Here is a 23,935-nt window from a genome sequence, read left to right as displayed (position 1 = left end):
CTCAAAGTTTCTACGAAAAGAGAAAAAGACATCAAGGGTTCAGTGAATACATGGCAGTCTGATTCATCACTGCAGTACACATGGACGTGTTTGGCTTGTTGGGTCAGGGAGACGGAGATAGCAGCGTGTGCAGTGTTTGTGGTGGGCAGCGAGGTTAAAACACACCTGATGTGAACTCCCTGGACTGTGCAATCAGGGGAGAGCTCTGAGCAGGGCCAGGTCACATGGGAGCGAAATCATGATGGGAGACAAACTGGAGACAAACCATTTAGGACTCAAATTGGCCCTGGGACTTTGCTACCCATCTGTCCGACTAAGCCCGAAAGCCCCGGGGCTCCCATTACGCACAGCAGAGAGGAGCACCAGTGGAGTAAAGCCCAATCTAGATACATGATGTGTTCCTGCTGAATCCGCTCTCTGTCTTTAGAAGAGCAGCTTATGTATGTCAAGGATGAAGACAGGCTTGCTATATAGACTGGAACACCACCATCTTGTGTGTTTTCTTTGGACAGCCGTTTCGTTCATTCAATCACCAAAACAAAAGGCACAAATGAATTCTGCCTGCCCTTTACGGATATGTAAAAGCTCACATTGGATAAAGGCTAAGTCAAAGCAAAGGCAGAGTTTATTTTTACTCACTTGTTCACGAGGTCTTGACAAATGGCAGAGTTGTGGCACGGGCTAGAGGTGCACTCATTGATGTCTTCCTCACAGTGAAGGCCAGAAAATCCCATCTTACATTCACAGCTGGAAATGAAAAATCATTAATATTGATATTTAGTCTCAGATGGAACATTTGAATTCCCTGCTGGCACATGAACAGAACAGAAACAAATCCATAACATATTAATGATATTAATTACACATCTTATTTACTGGGTTTGCACATACAATACAGTGATATACAGTAGGCATGGGTTTTGACCGTTTAAACGTAATGGCTGAATGAAGACAGGCAGATTTATTTTTCTATTAAGAATATGACTTCATTCAATCTGAAATGGTACATAACTACATCTATTAAAATACATTTTAAGAAAGGCCACAAGATCAGAGCAAATCATTCAGCTCATTGTATTCAAATTAAATCACTGAAACCTTTACAGGAGTGAAGGTTACCGGTACCAATATTCTGAATTTACTAATATTTAAAAGGTCCATCACTACAATGCCTGACATTTTCTTGCCTCCTAAGAAAAGCTGGTTATGGATGTCACTCTTTACCCGTAGCCGTTGACCCGGTCCACACAGTCGCCCTGGTTCTGGCATGGATTTGAGCTACACTCATTGGTGTCAATTTCACACCAACTTCCTTCAAATCCTGAAAGATAGATGAGATGGTCATGGATCAGCAGGCCCCAGTGGATCCTTAAAAGCGTCAGGGCCGATGATAACAAAGACCCCAGTGAATGCCATTTTAATGGAACTAGTAGCCCCTGTAGCATATCTCATCTTCCAGCTCTCAGCACTCACTGTTTCCCCTTTGAGAGTGTGTAAGTCTAATAATACTTTAGTGCCACAGACAGATTGGTCCGAGGGTTAGTGGTTTGGGGTTTGGGAGGTGTGTGGCTCCGTGCATACGTGTCTGTGTGTGTGAGAGAAAGCGAGGGAGTAGGGGGACATCTTATTAAGTTGGGGTAAGAGGGAGAAGCTAAACCCAAGAGCTCTTTTGCCCTCGTTCATTAGGGGGCTGAGGGGCAGGATGGCTAAGCAGATCAGCGTGGATGTTTTGTTGTACTTTTGAAGGCAGCCCTGGGAGCTGGTAATGTTCCGCCTGTCGGAGGTATTCCTCTGGTGCCTGGTGTGGTGGTGGTGATGCTTTGCTGCTGAACAGTCCAAATTAAATGACTTTGTTATATGAAGTTAAAATGAATAATGCATGAACCACAAATGCACAATTGAATAGAAGCAAATAATGCCCATAAAACCTGAATTTGTATATGAAACTGAAAACCTTATTCTGAATAACTACTCAATTTGATGACATTTAATTACCACTCAAATTATAGCCTTAACATTATTGAATATAGAAACCATCTATCGTAATAAAGGCTTAAAAAATAAATGTAAGCAGTGCATTTTTCGTTTTTATTCCAGCATGTATATATATTTTTGGGTTAACAAATTCAGCAAGCAGTATTAAAATATATTGTAAAACTCCTTAAATTCAATTAGTTTTTTTAGTAAGTTGTTATCAAAATAAGTAAAGGAAGGTTTAAGTCAAGTCAGAGATAAGATATTTAGAATTAAGTGTCAAGGGCCACAGGGATATACAATAAACCTTAGCTTTTTTTAATATTTAAGGCCAGCATTTGCTTCCATACTTTATGCATTTTGACACTGCCATTTCATTTGATGAGCGAAGAGTCGAAATACAGGAAGTCCTGTACAATCCTACTCTTCTACTATTGAGCAGAGACCTCTACTGACTAACGACTACTATTGTGATGTACTATCAGCTGTCCCTGCCAAGCATAATTAAAGGTAGTACAAGCATTCAACATAGGGTTAAGATAAAAAAGTAGCTTATAAGTGTTAGCGATGTTATTGTTTCCTTATCTCATTATGTTACTCCCGCTGCTTTAAATTAAGAGCCATATATTTGGCTCTTGAACATATACATTCCCAGCTGAGAGCAGAATGTGTTGACAATGACGACATTTCCAATTAACAGGACATTAATGAAACCTTTATTGCCCCTTGGGGAATTTGTTTTGCACAAAAGAAAACAAAGAATTGAAAAATCAAAAGAACATCAACAACGATACATGACAGAACTGATAAAACATAAGCATCAAACACATGGTTTAATATTTGCAGCTGGTTAAAATTGAAGAAGTTCTGTTTCATATTATATTCTATAAACATGGATGCAGAAGTATCAATGAAGGACAATGTTTTCAATACTGCTTACTACGTGATAGTTACAATTTATTAGATATGTAATTGTTTTCCCGTATTGTTTGCAATCATACTATACATCTTGAGGTAACACCACGTATGCTTTGTAATGGCAACAATGAATTTACATTTCAATGCTTTTAAACTGTACATAAAACAGATGGCAGACAATAACATAGATCATACATATCTGAGTTCAGTTTAGATAGGTGCAGCAAATAGAGAGCCATTATTCGTGGTTTGCTATTCAGCCAGATGAAGGTCAGGTCTATTGATTAGTAAGTGTTGAATAAAATATGGCTTAACAACTAGATGGAGCTCTACAAGCAACTCCCATTAGTAATCAGCTGCAGTGTTTCCCCTATATACAAATAGTGGCGGCGCAGATTTTTGGCATAGGCGGTCGCCTAGGGCGCCAGATCTGGGGGGCGCTGCGCTGGTAGCTCTGGGAGGGGAAAAAACCTTTTTGACCGTTGGCGCTCATCCTCATTTTCGGCCTTGATGTAACAACATTCATAATTAAGTAAATGTAACACCCTTTTCATACCGACTACACTTTTCATTTGCCCTGTACGATGGGCGCTGTAAGTGACGAAAGTGGGGGATGTTGGCTTATCAGGCGCCCGCAGCTCACAGCCAAAGTGCGAGCATGGGAGCGAGAGAGGGAGAGGGAGAGAGAGAGAGGGCGCACCGGTACCGGCGCTGTTGTTATTAGAATCTGGTGCTAGCTGCGCTAACGGATATAAGAAGTAGATGTAAAAAGCCTCTAACAATTAACATGTAATAATAATGTTTCTACAACCAGGGTGGAGGAGAGCTCTCCTGTCAGACTGAGAGGCTCAGTGAGGTAAAGGACTCTCTGAGTGTTTAGATAGTTCATTTTAGTCTAAGTTATCTCAGTGGGTCTCAAACGTTTTGACCACAAATTATGTAAACACATATTTCCAAGGCACTCCTTTATAATTATTAGGATAAATAAAAACAGGTTTGAAATCATTCCAATGTATACTATAGGACAGTAAACCAAAAATAGAACCGCCAGAGATTTTTTATACCTAAAACCGCCACCTGGGTCAAATTGACCCGCTATTAGAATGCATTGATTTTCAAGGTAAAATGTTCTTTTATTGAACAGTGAGTTTTGATCGCACAGGGATGAAACGTATACCAATATAATCTGTGGACTCTCAGGGCTCGACATTATAAATGGCCCGCTGGCCCGGAAGCATTATTTAGACACCGCGGACAGCATAACGTACTTTCAACTCGCCCCACAGCTGTTTGCTGCGGAGCGCAGCGCGAGCAGTCTCCCGTGAGCGGGAGCTCACTCCTTCACTACAGACTGTCTCTATCTCTCTCTCTCTCTATCTATAACTATCTATCAATATATCTATCCATCTGTCTCTCTCTCTCTCCCTCAATCTATCTCTCAATCTATAAGGAACAACATAGGGTGCTACATAACACACTTTCAGGAAAAGTCACGGACTGGAAGACTTTAATATTTTATTGAAAAAAAGTTACACACAATAAAAAACAGCTCTGGGTCAAATTGACCCGATTGGCGGTTCTAGTGTTAAAGTTGGAGAGATACAAAAATATGCATAAATAAATAAATGTTAACTAGGTCAAATAAGATATGAATGAACCACAAAAATAAAATAAGTTACATTTATTTGTTATTGGCTATGGTAGGTTATTGGTTATGTTTATATACTTATTTGATTATTAAAATGTAAACCGATCTTTTTCATATGGGTGTTTTAGAGTTGTACCCCCTAGATCAGGTCTCTAGTAATTGTGTGCTCAAAGTGCACCATATTGAAGCATTTTACTTTAAAATGTTCAAAAAATCTTCCCGGGGGGGCATACCCCCGGACCCCCCTAGAGGATGTGACGTCCACCCCCCAATTCAAACATGTTAATACAATACTGAATACATTTGAAGCCATTTTGACGTATATTACCTATGTCAATAAGTTTCTGTTTTTGTAGTGTACAGTATTTGTCTTTTGTAGAGATTTTTAATTTATTCTTTATATATAAAATCTCGCCTAGGGCAGCAAATTGGCTAGAACCGGCCCTGGTACTAGGCTACAAGAGCCTTTCTTGTGCTGGCAGACACATAGAAACAAATTGGCGGGGCGCACTTCGCACGTGCACACACTAAAAAATTCCACACGCTCCGCGCTCACATTATGCTGGGCCCACGTGCCTTAGCACCGCTGCTATGACTCCATCCGAGGGGAACCACTGAGCTGAATAAACAATAAAGCATATTATTACGATTATACATGAAGAATCTTCTATTGAGCTAGGGCGGTGGTGGCGAAGTCCATAGGGACTTGGCTTGGCAACTGGAAGGTCACCAGTTCAAGTCCCGGAAAGACCAAGTGCTACCGAGGTGTCCCTGAGCAAGGCACCGTTCCCTACACTGCTCCCCGGGCGCCGTACATAATGGCAGCCCACTGCTCCTAACACTAGGATGGGTCAAATGCAGAGACCTTGCAAATTTCCCCTCTGTGGGACTAATAAAGGTATTCTGAGCTAGAGTGACGCTGATGAAAAAAAAGTATGAGAGCGACACTGAAGCATCTTGGGACGCGAGAGTGAGAGGGAATCCACGAGACCACAGAGAGCACAGAGCACCAGGTGAATTATGGGACAGCACAGGTTTCCCAGGCTGGTCTGTCAGTCAAAGCAATGGTGGAGCACCTCAGGGACCATTTCAAATGTCACCGCAATGTAATGCATCTTCTGCCACTGAGCAGTGACTGGATGCTTCTTCTTGACAGAGTACGGAGAGGGATACCCAAGGTGTGTGTGTGTACGTAGTCATTCCATCATCTGGCTGGAGCTCCGGTATGTGATCACTGCCTCTGCCTGTGGATGTCTCCGAAGAGAAGAAATTGTGGGGAATCCTCAGCGGAGAGCGCAAACTAACTTTGATGGACGCTTCAATTGAAATATGAGTGATGTCTTCATTTTAAAAGTGTGTATTTGGTCAGGACTGCTACATCTGTGACTATAGTCTTCTCATCAAAGTTGCTGTCAGTTTGATGTAACAATTTCTCAGAGGGGGTTCATTTAAAATGATATTTCCCTTTCACTCGTGCAATGTAGATTACTGTCTTTGTCTGTGGTGTCATCAGAGGGCTGTCATATGGTACATAATATATCAGACGTCACTGATCGCATAATCTGTGTATGATTTCCCGGCTGAAACCAAATACATCAATTTCATTTATTTTTCTATCTGTGTTGAGTTCTGTTTCTCCAAAGTTAGACGTTTTAATTTTAAATATTTCGGCCTCTATTTGGCAGTGTATTTCAAACATTGCAAACATGCAAAATCCCTGCGAGATTAATCAAACCTGTTTGCATTTAAAGCTTTCACCTCCAACTAAACAGAAACGCCCAAAACCTTTTCTTGGAATCACCAAATCACGCGATGAAAAGAGTATGTATTTTCCCAAAAATAAACATGCATACTGTACCATGCATGTCCCATATAACCTGGTGAATGTGAGCGCACTGCACATATAGTTTAGACTAGTCCATTCTTAGGCTATAGCCATGTTTTTTTCGAGGTTCACATGAATCTGCCAATAAAATGTTCAGATGTATGATTGTTTACAGGTGATGAAGTAATTATATAAGCACTTGGGTTTATTGTCTCATGCACATTAACAGCAGACATTGTGCTAATTATTCCATGCAATGCATCGTTTTCAAGGCAAACAGGGCAGATAGCCATGCAATTCAGTGAACACAACCAAGTTCCTGAGAGGTTTAACAGTTTACATTTGTGATGGGCTCTCTTGTACTGCACACGTTTGAAAATGATGATCCTGGAACATCATTATCTATTTGCAAATATAAAAGTTTACAACACAAGTTACTTAAATAAATACATTGATTATAACAACAAATGAACAAATGAACCTGAATCAATTTATTATCTAGAATGGCCTTGTTTGGTTTTGTATAAGATTTTATTGGATGTTTGTTCTAAAATGTTAATCTGCAAAAAGGGATACATCTGGCACAGACAGACACATCATTAATTTTGCAACACACAACAAACCAATAAATGTGGGCAGTTACAAAACAAATCGAAATGGGCAGACAAACCAGATATCAAATTAGTCTTCAGAGCCGGTTTCTAATCGGGGGTACATCATGCTTGTGAGGCCTTTCGTGCACTGACCGTAAACTGGGTTACTTAAATAAGTGGGTTAAGGATAAATATCTCTTTCCATGTAAACACAAAACACTGCAGCCAAGTTACCCACACCTGGACCACCTCCTCAGTATTGCTTATGAAGGTACAAAATGATTAAAACGCTGAGTTTATCTAAAAGTTGTTAAAAGGTACAGCTGTTGCCGTCCCAGGCAAATATACATTATGTAGAAACAAACCTCTTTCTCACAGCGGTGTGCAAGTACGTAACCACAGCTACTCTCTGGCTTAAACAATGCCAAACAAAGTATACCCCTCATGTCATGATCAAACACTGTTGTCTATGTGTAAGTTCATCAACACTTCGTCTAGAACTTTATGGACCTTTCTGAATGGAGCTTTGGTTTGCCGGAACATACTGACAATAACAATATATTTAGTCCGATGGTTATAACCATTTCTTACATATGGCAAAGAAAGGCTGTTGTTTTTTTAGCAGTCATCTGAACATTGAACAAGGGCCATGCATACAAATACATTAATCTCAAGAAGAGAGATGCTATAAACCCGACCATAGCTAAAGCTAATGTCTATCTTCAGGTGAACACACCAGGGCTACATTTGAGCAAAATGGTTTCGTTTGACAGGAGTATTTTTTTTCTTCATATAACTGATGACTGTAAGTTTAGATTGTATGGACCCAGTAATAGAGGTACAATGCTGTTTCTTTGAGCTATGGGCAGGCATTACACATTAAACATTTAAGGGCATAGTTTCCAATGAAATATCTAAGGTTTTTTAATAACAATTTGAGTAAATCACAACATCCACGGTGTCCTCTATCGCATGCTGTCACAAGCTCAAAGAGCACTATGACTTAAAGCAAATCCAGATGCACTCATCTAGGCCGCCTTGGGCTGATGCCCTGTGCTTATAGCAATAAGCTTCATGAGCTTTAGTGAGCACATTGGTGACTGCTTTTTCTTTTTAGTGTTTGCCTCTCAGGCTACACAGGATGGCTTTGGACATGTGATTGCTGAAGCTTGCTATGGCTCTACTGTACATAGCCTGGCAGCTTTGCAAAAAGCAAAAATAAGCTTTACAAACAGCAAACATCAAAAAGTGATTGAAACATAAATATATAAATAAACAGAAAAAGACTTATGGAACCTTAAGAAAAGTTTCGGTGAAGAAAGGTATTTGGTGAAAATCTCCGTTCTCCATAACTGAAAGTATGTATTAATACACAGAAGACCCCCTGACTTCATTGTTTTCCCCAAGATCGGAAATTAAATCCATGCCCTTGGCTATATTCTACATGAAATGAGTATATATTGTCAGCACTTAAGCCAGTCTCCACCAGTTTATATTCAGACATTTGGGTATTTTTACCTGCTGAGAGGCATCCAGGGGTTAAACATCAATATGTTATCAGCCACCTATGGCTTAACATTTTTATGAAGAGAAAACTGCAGATACCACCAACATTGATGTTTTTTCTATCCTATTTTTTATGCAGCTGTTGTTCAGGCTGGAACCGGAGGTCTCAAAGCTAAAATAGAAGAAATGAATCACCTTTTGCCCTCAGCAATGGAATATCACTAGCGTACTGAGACCTTTGCTCACTGAAGGTGCATGCCCTCATACTGAGCTAGAACACCTGCTACATTTTTATGTAGTGACTTCACTTTCAGAATATTAGACTAGATACTTGTTCCCCATGGAGCTGTGATTTACATGCCATGAACTTTGTTGGAATACTGTCATGGACTAATATGTCTTTGAGAGATATTTCTTTGAAATATATTTGATTTCAGAAATTGGTTCGGTTTATTGCTTAAATTACAAAAAGTTTAAGTAATGAGTCAGAACACAACACAGTTTTATCGCCACTGCATATCTGTGTGGCTATCTCCTGCTTACATTATGATTGTTATTATTAAGCATTCAATTGACGAATACTAAGCATGACAATACATATACTGTAGCTCACATGAAATAAATAAATGCGATCGGAATTAAAGACGATGAAGAAAATCATGTTAATCTAGAATTTCGTCTTATAAAACACGAACAACACTAACACTAACATGTTGTTAGCAGTCTAGTCCCAGAAGTTAAAGTGCATTATGTTCTTTATCAGTATAACAAGACAAGAAAAAAAGCCTAGTGATATTTACATCCATCTGGCAGGACAGGTGGTTTAAAAATTAAAGAATATCTAGTATAAGTCATAGTATCTACTACCGCTATAAAACAGGCAGCGAACACATCTTTGGCATAAAATATTCTCAACACATATTTTTTAATATTATGTTAGGTGTGTGTCAGTGATCATGTTGGCACAGCTTCACAGTAGCTCATTAACCAACTGACACAATCTCAATCTTGTGGAAGGTGAAGGCTAGTGTAGCATGCCATGCAAATAAAGGGGTTTGTATTCCATCTGGCCAGGAACACCTCTGGGGATATTCTGAGCCATGGAGACCAAATGGCTTTTGCATGTAAAGGGACTGCACAATGCTTCTGAATTAATTCACTCCACTGCAACAATCATATTCCTCCCCTGCACAGGCAAGCCGATTGTGCTCTTGCCAAATAGCTCACTTTTAAAACTAAAAAACGCCAACTCCACACCCAATGAAAACGTAGTAATGGGCACAGAATTTTAACATATTGTAAAACATGAAATGCAACAGTCATTCAGTGCTCTTTCCATTGTGACAAAAATCACACACTTTGTTATTGCCTTTCTGCAAATGACATAATTACCAATTGTTAATCCTCTCTCATCACTATGTAGAATACATAATGTTTTGAGTTGTTTTTTGTGCAGGTCTCAATTTCATTATTTACCATCCCTGAGATAACGCCAGTGTATTTTTAGTTTGAGATGTTTATATTTTAGAATTGTTTATTGCTACTCATTTAATTTCTAATTATGTGCAATGCCTTTTTTTTATTATGCTGCTGTAACAATTTTTCTTTCCCAATTATCAATAAAGTACATCTTATCTTATATTATCTTTTAAAAGCCCATAGCAATACAAATCACAATATGCCATATTATTTGAGTCTTTTCCACAAATACATTAATAAATGCAGTATTTTGTTGCATTGAATCATGTATCTCTTAGATTGTACTTTGTGTCTCCAGTTTCAGACTGAGTAAAACACATTATTGTATCATATATTGTTTGTGTACTGTAAATACATTTTGAGACAGCAGTGTTGACAATAATCCAAACAATTGCTGGTCAAAATAAGCTCTAGAAAAATTGTAAGACAGCTATGGGAACATGAAACATAGCATCTAGATCCAGTTTCAAACAAGAATGCAGCATTTTAAATGTGCCAATGGTTTTCTGTTAAGCAAGGACAGCCAACAGTAAAGATGGTGTGCAGGACTCACAATCTGCCGTAACTCTGCCTCTGTGGTGAGTGATGCTGTGCGTGTTTGTTCAATTTGTTGTGGTTGTCGGCCATCAACCCTCACCCCAACCTCTACCCTAACTCTCCCATTTTCAGGTTGCTCTTCTATCAGGTTTGGCACTCCCTGCTGAGGCGCCTCATTAGGAGGAGAGTGGAACATCTGTGCTGGTCAGGCAAGATGACTTAGGCCTCCTGGCCAGAGCCGCAGCGGAGAGTCACTGCTGGAAGAACAAAAACTTCCTGCAGGAGCCCTCTACAATCAAGAGAGGATAACTGCTTCCTTTATATATTTTCTTTTAAGATGATTCTCTCAGCTGGCTCTAGCTTTATTCAGGCCTCAAGGTTGTCACGGAGCACCTTTGTCGACAAAACTCTTTTCCATTGTTACTGTGTTTTACAAATCCTTTTAATGTAGGCCCAGTAGGGAGCCCATAATGGCTGCCTTTTAGTTCCCGTTGAACTGACTAACACTAAAGTTGCAACATCACCCCTTTTGTCGGACTCATCGTCTTGTGAAGTGTCTTGGGAAAACTATGGTCGCACACTAAGCTTGAGAACACTACACACAGTACAGAAGGTTTGAGAAAAAACATCATTAAACCCACTGTGAAAGTGTTTCACTTTAATGAAAGACCCCTGTCAGCTGCCATCAGATATAGCCGGAAGACTGGCTATTAAAAAAGTTGGACAGTTAACATCCACTATCAGACCGTTACTGTCTCCTGGGTATCATCACAATAGATACCCGTGCCTCTTCAGTTTACAACCAGCCCGAAAAGGAGCATGCAAGTCGAAGCCTTTTACAACAACAGCTTCAGCAACAGTTAAGCTTAATGAGGTAGTATTTGTGTGACTGATTGCTATGACGATGGCTGTACTATGTTTATTCCAATCAGCACACTGGCGACGTCTTCAGTCTGAGCAAAGGTCAACTACTTTCCCAATCTACCTGCAATCAAATGTTTCTAATAATACTCGTGTTTTTAGACCTACATCAAATCTAGCAACAATGCAGGGCTGCTCGATTATGGCAAAAATCATAATCTCGATTATTTGGGTCAATAATTGATATCACCATTATTAAAAACGACTATCCATTTACTTTGAAAACATCCATTTATTGAAAAAAAAATGTTGAACAGTATGTTTTTAACAGTTGATTAACCTGAGCTTTAAGTATAATTCAACTGAAAAACCAATAAAAAAATAAAATAAAAATAAAAATAAATAAATAATCGTTTTATTTCGATTATGTTGTTTTCATAATCGTTACAAGCCAAAATCGTAATTGCGATTAAAATACGATTAATTGAGCAGCCCTACTGTACAACAATGCATTTAAAAAAACAAACAAATAACATACCCAAAGATATTTGATGCATATTCCTTTGCCAATTTCTTTTCTCAAGTATCGGAATAGCGAGAGGGCTTTTTTTTCCTACAAAGATAAGCTTGTCCGTGCTCTCTGGAGGAAAAATGTTGTAATGGCAACACTTAAATATCTCCAACATAACTCAGCCTTTGTAGACTGCAATTACTTGTTACTCGTCAGCTGAAATACACACTGAGAAACATATACTGTACGTTGCTGTCCCTCCATCTCCACTGACACAATCCATCCAAACATATATATTGTTTACACGATCCAATGCCATCAATACCAGCTTCATGCTTCAACACACCTATGTCTCGACGACTGATGTAGTCCATAATACAGCTTCGTTAACAGCACAAGCCTTCATGTCTGCCCTGAGGCATGTTTACTACGGTGCAGCTGCCATGATTTCCAACTGTGCCGATATATACAGAAAAATACACACATGGTCTGTATTTTAGTGTTGCTCGACTAAGCTGCACTTGAAAAAATCTAATATGTGACATTTGGGCTGTACACCACATTTCTCTACGAAAGAGACACTATCTTAAGTCAAATTGAAGGTTTCTAATTCAATACTTGTGTTGCCCATTAGCTTGTACACACTGCTGCCATACTATGTATGTGCCAATGATTATACAACCATCTTCTTGGACTGAGACATGTTCCATTTTATGTAATGTAAAAACAAACCCCCATCTCCTTAATTCAGTTCATTTCCATACCCTGCATCTCTACCACACACCATGCAAATAAGCACAGCTGAAAGCCATGGGCAAAATGGCTAATTGGAGAGGATTTCATTACAAGTTAACCTTGATAATGTTTACTGTGTGGTGTCCATCCAGAATGCGTGGGATGAGATTTGCTTATAGCAGTAAATCTGGCAGACAGATTTCAATTTAATTAGGCCTGGGAACAATTTCCTTGACAAATATCCTACACTGAATGGTAAATAACAAGTCTGTAAAATTGCTGCACTGGGATCAAGCCACAGATCGTATAACAGCTCTGCGTTTGTGTCGTAGTAGCTATGTAGGATGGATTTATGGTGAATAATAATGGAGAGCAGTGAGTCACAATACTTGTGTGAAGTGAAGACGACCAAGCCCACGCAAAGCTCTTGGTGTAATGTATGCAGCCAGCACCTAATTTCCTATTCCTCTCTAAGGAAGCCTTCTGAATCTACCCCAGTCACTCTATTTATATCTGGCCACATCTTTTCATCTCTGCGCTGATAGAGCCATTAGGTACAGCACAGCCATAGCATCTTCACCTGCATACTGACAGTATGAATGTTAAAAGACTTAACCATTTATAAATCCTAAGCTATCACAAAGAACACTAATAAACCTCATAAGACCTCATTATTTCAACGAGATGGTGGTCATTTCTTATGGCTCCATTGCTAATAGATATAAGATGTGTGTTTGAAGTCTTAGTGTATTGCTTTACATGCATAAAGGAACCTGATTATATGAAAACAATTATATAATTATATATAATATAATATATATAATTATCGGAATTAGGACAAACGTTTATCTTCAAAGCATTTACACTGTGTTCCCTTTTCAATATCAATACTCTGTGTGTGTGTGTGTGTGTGTGTGTGTGTATGTGTATGTGTGTGTGTGTGTGTGTGTGTGTGTGTGTGTGTGTGTGTGTGTGTGTGTGTGTGTGTGTGTGTGTGTGTGTGTGTGTGTGTGTGTCCATACTTGGCATGAGAATAGACAGTGGAGAAGTTAATTTAGCTTCAAGAGTGGAACGTTGTATTTATACTGTTTCCTTTTTCGAGATAATTTGACCTTGTATTAAGTGCTGACAGTAAGTGAACATTATGCCTATATGATTTTAGAAAATAGGCTATGTAAAATCATTTAATTGAACAAAAACTGACGTTATATTTTATTCTGGGTCTTAGCCTGGTACAGCAAGTGTTTCTATAAATATAAATAATGGTCATATGCATGCCGCAGTTTGTAATACAAACACACTAAGGATACAGTACAGTATGTAGCAGCTGATTCACCACGGACTATAAGGGAGAAAAACGCAGCCACCACTGGTTTTAGCTAGTGTTGGTCATCAGGGGAAATCAAACCAAGATATAGCAACAGGCAATACAAAGAGTAACAAAGAAAAGGATCCCCATGGCTCTGTTATTCAGACTTTGTGAAAAGATCCGAAAAAAATCCAGGCAATGCAACTCCAATTCTTTGGAAAGCAAGATGTGATCATTACGATTATCACCCTGTGTATGGTTTTAGGCCATGACTTCTTAAACCAGCACAAAATAAAAAATTAAATCTACATTTGATGTGACTCATGCAAAAAAAAAATAACAACATTTTGGAAAACCTCATACAATTCAGGGAGGAGATAAAAATGGTGCATGCTTCACTATGACAGGTTTTTCTTTTCATCTTGTTACCTGAACCCTTTGATCTATGATGTAAATGTTCAGTTCGTTTTTTAAACGAGTACTCAAAGTACCTAACTGTGCAGGTTGTCTACAATCAGTACCCTATTGAACAAAATGGTGCAGTTACTCTGGAAATGTGGACTGGAAAAACCTCCCCACTATTACTATGAGTCTGTGGCGGTATGTTCACTCACCAGCTGGGCATCTGCAGGAGGCTGTTCCATTGGAGCGTGTCAGGCAGGTGGAATTGTGCAGGCAGGGATTGTGGAGGGGGTCGCAGGGGTCATAGGGATGGTTGCACAAGGGGCCGCTGAAGAAGGGGGGACAGGTGCAGGAAAACTCCCCAGGTACATCTGACTCCTGACACTGAGCTCCATTTAGACAGGGCCCAGAATCACACTCATCCACATCCTCTGCACAGTCCACACCTGTCCAGCCCAGAGAGCACAGACACCTTGGATACACCGGAGAGGAGATAGGGCACTGTAGAGGTCATTTTGGCATAAATACAACTGAATCCTAAATAAATAAACAACTTATATTGGGTTCTTTTAGGGGCTGTGGTTGTCAATGAAAATAGCAGCTATACTGTAAGGTTATGCACAACTACCACAGTAATTCAAACGATCCCCGAGATACATTTCCCTGCATGCACAGAAGTACACAGTGGTGCAGTCCATGTATTGGCACAGCACTCCTGGATCTTTTGTGAGACGGTGCAGGGAATTTAAAGGTTAATTGAACTACTGGTCGGAGCAGCTTTTAATTCTGGACAACTGAATGTAGGACACAGGAGGTTAGAGCACTGAGCGGGGATTAAATGGAAATGTGCTAGACAGAGACAGAGATGGGGACGGAGAAGCAGAGATTTCTGAAGTATCTGCTCTTAAGGCAGGTGAATATTCCACTTGGTGGCAGTGAGTACCCGAGCTCTACCAACCACTCCACCTCACATTCCTTTTCACCCTCCAACTTTTCCACCTGAAGCAGTTTTACGTCTCCCCTGCGAGAAGAGGGCATTAGCTGAAGCAGATACACCAGCTTTTTCCTCCAATGAGTCACAGATCCCCTGAAACCCTTTCATGCTGTGAGCCATTGATTGACTCATTTGTTTTACCTGCCATCTGCAATTCATTATCTCCGCTGCCAGTGGAAGGACATATTGCTATCTCTGAACGCCTTCTTTTTCTCTGCATTTCTTAAGTGACTGATGAACCTCGGGAGGACAGCGCCCTCGGGCCGGCTTGCACACCTACTTGTAGCTGTTAAGAAGGTCTGTGCAGGTGGCGTTGTTTTTGCATGGCTGTGATAAACATTCATCAATTTCTCGTTGGCAGAACTCCCCCTCCCAGCCTGAGTGACACACACACTCAAAACTCTGCAACACACAAAAAAGGAAACAGCATTATATTGAAATATAGTGACACCTAACATAGGCACTTGCCTTGGTGTAGTAAAGTAAGCCGTTAAAAGTCTATTACTGTCATTATAATAGCAAAGCACAAAATATAACTGTATTGTATATACATATGGAAGCTGGTAATTAAGTTGCTGTGGATCAGTCGCAGGGCAATCTGAGACGTCTTAGGAAACACTTTAATATTTTTGTAAACAAACAGTGCTTTGCTATATACTCAATTTGCTCTAAAATATTGCAGAATAAAACCTCCTTCTTACAAAGAAAATCTTTCCTGTGGAATGATGTCTGAACTGTGAGTGTCATTCTTGTCTTGAATTTTTACATTATGCCATGCAGATGTATGTCTTCTACCACCCACCTTCTGGATAATAGGCAGCCTGTTTTTTCCATGCCATTCAAGGCATTTGGTATAAGACTCCATCAAGCATACAATATTACCTCTGCATATTTTGTAAAGGAAGGATTTTATTATATAAGCAAAAATGTAATATATATTCTTTGGATTCCTGGTAAATATATTGTTTCTACTGTACATTGAGAAAGAGATGTATAGCTCCTACTTCCATTTTCCTTTTCCACTCAAAGCAGTATTTCGACGACTTGTTTTTTATTTCTTCATTGCAATATGCATCACAATGATTAATTGTGATACAGTACAGTATATTACATTACATTACATTACATGTTAGACGCTTTTATCCAAAGCGACTTACATACTCAATACTGTGGACAATCCCCACAGGAGCAATTTGTGCAAGTGTCTTGCCCAGGGACACAACGACATGCTGACTGCAGCGGGGTTTGAACCTGTGCTCCCCTGATCCGAACACCAACGCACTAGACACACTATCCACTGCGCCACAGCCTCCCATATAAATGGTTTGTGTTACTATTACTTTCTAATGCAACTGGTTAAATATAAATTCTGGTCAGGATGAAGGTGGTCATATGGACAACGTTTTTTAGGATTCCTCATTGCCAACATCCTGTATATGGGGTCTTGGCTGCTGCTGGTTGAATGTATGCTAATCTGTTTTTCATACACAGGAGGGGAGCCGTTAAAATGTGTCGGATATAATTTTTACACTGTGGGCCCCATGGTGATGGTGGGGGGGAAATGCCGTCATCTCTTGATAAATTAGATACCTCCAGGAGCCTTCCATTCCTTACCCCTGGCAATAGAGCATAATCTCATTTTTGCTGCTAAGTCACCTTCAGGGAGCGCGATTCTCCAAAATAAGCTAAAGCTCTGTGGGAAATGATGTTCAGAGAGGAATATCTGCACTGTAAACAAGACTATGTTGTAGGGTTTATAAGAACTGACCTTATTTAAATAATGGGACAACAAAAAAGTTATAATTGGCAAACAGATAAAAGTTTGACTAAAAGAAAATATTGGTTGAAATTAAATTATGACTCATATCGCTCCAAATTCCCTTTTTATGCGGTGTCCTTTTGTCTTTGGATTTGGAGTATTCAGTTTATCTCAGACAATTACACTGTAATGTTTTAACCAGGAAATTGTGCTAGGGGGATTTCGAAACCTTGTCATAGAACTCCTTGTAGAATAGTTCATAACATGAAGAGGGAAAATAAGCATTTGCCCTTCAGTTATCCTTACTACAGTAGCCCTTTTTTTATGGGAACACAAGAAAATGCTAGTCTGCTTCTGGTATCGCCTGCATGTGAATACTTAATACAAATACGTTTTTTTACGACATAATTACCCATGCCAGTATACTTCGTTAAGTAAATGATGGAGAGGACACTGAAAAGCAAAAATATGACACTGTGAAATTGAAACCTCAAAGCGTGGTGAAGCAATACATAATACGGCTTTAATTATTTCCATAGAGTCAAAACCCCAAACTTGCTGTTATTCTTAAACACATCCCATCTTTCTTACATATATTATGCACTAATTTTCAAGAGCATAAACTAATTTTAAATCCGCACATTAGGGGTGGACTATGCACCAGAAGTTATTTGTCTTTGTCTAAAGGAAAAAAAAGCTAACCCGAAAGACTTTATCTACAGTATGACACATCTGCTTCACTACTGCAATCTGTTAGCAAATAAGCAGCTGTTGGAAAAAGGCCCCTGGTACTCGTTGCACAGTTTGTAAGCAGCATGCAGTTCCCAAGGCCTTAGTGCAGCTGCAACAGATCAATGTTATTGGCTGAAAAAAAACATTTGAAAAACTACAAAAGTAGAGCTGTGCCTTGCATAAACTAAAATCCTAAATGTTCTCTTCAACCCAAGCATGTGCATCTTTAAAAACAGAGTGTCTAAGAACAAATCATGTTCTATCATATGATGTTTTTTACTTGACATTTGACATATGAGTAACTTCCTGTCTATAGCTAAACATAGCCAGGGAGGACGAACCTTGCAACAAGTAATAAATAATTTTAGAGGCCCTTTGAACATTTTAAATCACTGAATGGCCTTAGTAAAATGATGCTTAATACATGCTTTTAATATTTGCTTTATGATCTCTAGGAATCTTTTAAATATGCATAATTACTGGGCAAGGATATCATTTTGCAAATAGACATGCCATACAAAAGATGGTCAATCTAATGCATTTCATGGTAAGAATATATAGGCAAGGCAAGGCAAGGCAAGCTTATTTATATAGCACCTTTCAACACAAGGCAATTCAAAGTGCTTCACAAAAAATGAAAGACATTAAGAAAATGGCATTTAAAATCAGTCATTAAAAAGAAAAGATAATAAAATAAACATTAAAAGTTTATAAAATATATTATTAACTCTTGTGTTATTTTCTCAAGTTTACTTGGGTAACCTTTAGATCATTTTGGCACTTTAAAAGCTCAGCAACAATGGCTTAATGGCATAATTGGCATGATTTGACTAATAGGAGATAATAATGAGGTACATTTAATAGTCATTATGAGACAGCTCCTGTTCCCTTCTTGTTTCACCCAGACACCTGACACTTGCTTGCATCGCCTCCTGCTAAACACATTTCGTAAAACGACCAATAAAAGTCTGCCAGATTTACCTAGAATATATAAACTTGATGGTTGTACAGCTGTAGCAGAGCCTAAAGCCATATTTTAGTGTTTTTAATAATACACCGCTATTCATGTTATTGCAGTTGTTTATATTTGACTGCAGTAGGAATGCTTTCAAACTTTAACTGCATGGCAGTCATCAAAGGTAATAAGCAATGCCTTATGTGGTTCAGGTCTGTAAATATGCAATAATAAATAGTAGTGCTTTGCAATGAGTTACCAACTGTAGTGATTTACAAGACATTGCGCCATTTTAAAGCCTTTTAAATTCCATTTTATCAGGCTATTATAGTGGCAAACAAAAATAAGTGTGTACTTACCAGATGGAGGTCTCTACATATCGAGTTGGAGCTGCACAAACTGTTCACGCAGTCATCAATGTCTTGCTCACATCTCAGCCCAGCATAACCAGGATTGCAAAGGCAGTAAAATCCGTCTACAACTGAAACAAGATCAGAAGGACAGTTACAGCACCTTGCATCATAAATCCATTCAATCTACTCTCAGTAGGTCATCTCTACACAGGTAAGAGCTGATTGCATCTACAAAGCACAACCCCCCCTGTGATTTCATTCTTTAATGGATACAACCATTGAATAAACACTGTGTGCTGTATCAGTCAAACCTGGTAAATCCAAGTGACAGGTTACCTCCCTCTGCATCAGCCAGTTGGAGTTTGACACACTAACCATCTTTAAATTAACCTCTCAGCAAAAAGCCATTTGGTCTCTGTTTCTGCTTCTCGTTTCCTCGTCCCCTGTCTGTACTTATCCCTCTCTTCCTCAATGAAAGCCTGAAAGCCTTATCATTTGTTTTCACACTCTCAACACACCAAATGAGCTGAAAAGAAGTGCGATGTCGGCCCATTTAAAGGGCCATTCTTTATTCACATGTTACAAATGCACTAATTTCTTCCATCAGAAGTTAGTATTTCCCACGTCTAATAATCTATTCCTTCCTGTCTTTAATTATTAATGAAGTTAAGGCGGGATGCATCATTCTGTTTCTCCTACACAACACTGGTGTACAGGCAGCCAGTGACAGAGGTAATTGCACTTCTTACAGGAGTGAATTTATTACTTCCCCAGTCAGGGTCCCAGGATTCTTCATTATCCCAAAGATTTACCACGTAATCTATGCTGTCACTCTGTCTTGGTGCGTGTAGCTGCTATTACTCTCATTAAATGCTTTAGGTCCTGGGTGGCAGCAGCATTACTCATCGCAACCACTGTGGCTATGCAGTGCTCTCCCTGGTGGCTGTGACTGGCTGGATGTTGCTGAGCAGCGGCCAATAGGTCCGCGAGGCCTGCTTCACTAACCTAAGGTGAACTGGCTGCACTGAAGATTAGTAAAGACAGCTGGCCGAGGTCTACTGTAGCATAGTGAAGGATAGGATACTCTCATACAGCAATCCACTGCCATCATTGTTCTTTTCCGGCAGAGGCCAGTTGAAACACAGCAAGAGTTGGTCAAATGCCATAGCTGCTTGAAGGTAATAATACAGCACAAATGTTATACTACTTAGAGAAACCCACTTTGACTCTGCACAACTGATGCAGAGTAATTGTAGACATCTTAAAACAAAATGTATCAAGGACATTTGTGCAGTTTCTATTTTATTTTTGTCCTTCATGTGTGAACCTTGTCAACTGAAATACATTACAATCGTTGACGAACGCATGATAAATAAGCCTTAATTCAAGAATATTATTTTTGATCAATGAGTTTTTAAACACTTATGCTAGAAATGGAAGACATAGGGGTTAAAGTGTATCAAGATAGCCACAGGAAGAAAAACAATCTCCTGCCTTTGATTGTATTACTTTTGTCATTTATCATCCATTATTCAAATTACAATGCAGCATTGATGCTTAATAGATTTCCTTCTTCAGATATGTTAAGGAACTAATCAAGCCTACTCCAGCAGGTAATGTCCTAGATCCTCACATCAGATGAAATAACTCCACTCTCATAACACTCTTATTAGCTGCAGTGGTGACCTAATTGAAAACGGCCTGTCAGACAGTAAGTGAGCAGAACAAAACTTGACAGATTCAATGTGTGTGTGTGTGTGTGTGTGTGTGTGTGTGTGTGTGTGTGTGTGTGTGTGTGTGTGTGTGTGTGTGTGTGTGTGTGTGTGTGTGTGTGTGTGTGTGTGTGTGGGTGGAAAGACGTGTGCTTCCATCTTGAGTGCCTGTTATTAAGCATGTTAGAAAGATTGGCCATTTCTTACCATCGTAGCAGAAACCGTGAAAGCAGGGGCTGGAGCTGCACTCATCCACATTGATTTCACAGCGGGGGCCAGTGAATCCACGGCGACAGTGACAGCGGAAACCAAGAGGGAAATGGTCCTGATCCAACTCCTCCACACACACTGCACCATTCTCGCACGGATTACTGGCCTCACAGGGTAAGAACTCGCAATTATGATCTGGAGCGAAGCAAAAAAAAAAAAGGAAGGAGAAACCTTTAGCAGACAAGAATCTGTAAAGAAGTGCAATATAAGTGTACTACTGGGGTTAAGGATTAAACCCCTTTTGTATATTTCCATCCATGACGTGTGGTAGAGTACACGTAATGTCAAAGCCTACTCTTTAAACAGAAGGTCATACAGGAAGCCTTGGTCCAGTAATTTGTAATTAAAAAAATATATATTTATTGTAAATCCTGTCTCTTTCCTGTTTTAAAACTGAACCAAAGTGATAATCAAATGTAACCAAAATATTTGCAATCACAGACTTCCGTCATAGTTATATAGAGAATCAAGCACTTTAGATGTATTTTTAGAACTGTTGTGTCCATTTCAGGCGCGGAACACTAGAAATGTAATTGCTTAAGATTTCACAGTACCCAAATAAAATTATGTGAGTTACACATTTGAGCTTGTGAAAAAACAATTACAAAACCAATAGTCTCCGTCCTTAGTTCTGGCTGGCAGCGCTGATTTAAATTAACTCATAAAAGCACACCTGTGGCTCTGAGGTGCTCAATTTTATTACTAAAGCACTAACTGAACATTAATATTTGCAATATTAAGATTTCCTGCCACTTTGTTTGAGCAAACTGCTAGAAATGAAAATGCCAGACACCATTATATTCAGATCATGAATAAACACATTGACGGAAAACACTCTTCTAAAGCACAAATAAGAAATGAAATAGATCATGCTTATACTCACATTGCCTTAACAAAACTTGATGTAACACAGTTGTTATGTCCTGTTTCTAAAATGTATTTCTGCAAAAATGATCAGTTAAACTACAATGACAACCTGTGGTCATAATTTGAATAGAAAATCTCGAGTGGTTCACAGTGACCGTAACGATTTGACCACCAAATTCTAATAATTTCATCCTTTCATTAGTTGACTTTTCCACATTTGTGGAAATATTTCTTCAAGCAGCCCAGAGAATGAAACTGACAGACCCAGGAGAAAAATCCCAACCACGACTTTAGTCTGCACAGAAGCATACAAATTCCTGGTGAAATCAGTTTCTTATTTGTAGAGGAATTGCTAAACCCAAATGGGTTCTACACGCCTTAATCAGAAGCATATTCTGTATAAGGCACATCATTGCTTTTGGCTGAGCCAGCAGGTTGTAGTATCCACAGCTGATTAAAGTTCTGTTCTGGCTGTGTCAGCTTGTTACAAAGAAACTTGGTGGTAAATATCAAAATGTGGTACTTATACATTTTAAATACCTCTGGCATTATTGAACAACTGGTCGGTCAAACAGCAACATGCAATGGACAGTATTTAAATTATAGTTTCCTAGTAAAACTACTTCATGACCAGTCAAAGTAGCAGCACTATTGACACATAATTCTTACTTAAAGGGGACCTATCATGCAAAATGCACTTTTGTACGTCTTTTATACATGAATATATGTCCCCGGTGTTCCAGGGAACTCACCAAGTGTCAGAAAACACAACCCTCTCTATTTTCCTCCATACCCAAATCTCTAAAAAAGGGACTGCAACGGATCTGATAAAAACTGATCCAGATTTGAACACTGTCCTGACGTCAGGACAGTGGCGCTACGGCTATTGGGCCAACTTCACCAATCAGGAGGAGACAGCCACGGCCATTGCCGTTCGAAAGCGCTGGAGACGCTGTAGTACATATGCCAGGCCTGTAGGTGGTGCTGTTCTCACTGAATCTGCCCTTGCAAAAACAGAGCTAAAAAAGTGCAAATTGAGCAAAATGAGGCATGGCTAAAATGCATGATCTGTTTGGTATTTTGAAAAAAAAAATATATAAATATGCCTTATATAGGTATGGTCCTACACTATACATGTATTATTCAAATATAGCATGATAGGTCCACTTTAACTGGTCATTTTATACAAAACAAGAGGTTTTACACCTCCTTGAAGCAATACACAGATTTAATCAAATCACTCTCTGTATTGTGACATTTTTACTAGACCTGCCAATCTCATTGAGAATCAACAGCCATTCTACAGCTGTTTGCCGCTCTCGGTTCCTTTGAGTCCTGGCAGCTCTCACAAACTCCAGGACTGAAAACAGCAACTATTCCATTGCCAATCCCCTTATTTTAGTATTATCACACTTGTGCTGTGGCAATCTACCATTTGGAGATACAACTAAACTTGGACAGAGAGTGGAATTGTGTAGTAAATCAAGGAAGGTTTCCCATTTGCTTTAGATGCTTGTGATTTGCGTGTGACCGAGAAAGATGAATGAGGTGCTGATTGGGTCTAACAACAAACTGGCTTCTGCTTTTGTAGATGTAGCTCTGGCACAGCCCTGAACAAATCTCTGCAGACTGGGACTCAAAACTGAATGATTATTCAAAGTTATTACCATGCATGTCAATTACATACTTTTCTCCCAACTTTTCAATTGAGACTCTCTTACTTTCTAATAGTACACGTGTATTGGGTTCTATTAAAGGTTCCCTTCATCTTTGACTATGAAAAGCCACTGCCATGCTTTATACTATATGGTGTTACATGGGTAATCAACTGTGCCTCATTTCTGCCATACTTTCCATAGTGCTTTGAATTACAGCTGAAGACTTCCATGTTCATTTTCATGAACACTCTGCATCTTTCTCCTTAAGCTGTCAGCGGTCTTTGAAGTGCCTTTTTGTAAATGTCATGTGCCTTTTTCAGGAGTCATTTCCTCCTGG

The 23,935-nt window shown here is 39.3% G+C and overlaps 1 protein-coding gene across 1 annotated transcript in view; it reads right to left on the bottom strand.

The window, feature by feature from the left end:
• eys (eyes shut homolog) overlaps positions 1–23,935 on the bottom strand; it is a 149,361-nt gene that overhangs the window by 78,468 nt on the left and 46,958 nt on the right. Inside the window, exons 21-26 of the mRNA XM_034152200.1 lie at positions 21,011–21,208; positions 19,098–19,219; positions 15,573–15,694; positions 14,511–14,770; positions 1,225–1,321; positions 640–747 (exon numbers count right to left, since the gene is read on the bottom strand). Of these exons, the coding sequence (XP_034008091.1) occupies positions 640–747; positions 1,225–1,321; positions 14,511–14,770; positions 15,573–15,694; positions 19,098–19,219; positions 21,011–21,208 (907 nt within the window). The remainder of the gene's footprint in view (positions 1–639; positions 748–1,224; positions 1,322–14,510; positions 14,771–15,572; positions 15,695–19,097; positions 19,220–21,010; positions 21,209–23,935) is intronic.

The sequence above is a fragment of the Trematomus bernacchii genome, unplaced genomic scaffold (genome assembly GCF_902827165.1).
Source record: "Trematomus bernacchii unplaced genomic scaffold, fTreBer1.1, whole genome shotgun sequence".
Lineage (NCBI taxonomy): Eukaryota > Metazoa > Chordata > Actinopteri > Perciformes > Nototheniidae > Trematomus > Trematomus bernacchii.
This window is presented reverse-complemented; position numbering and strand designations above follow the sequence as displayed.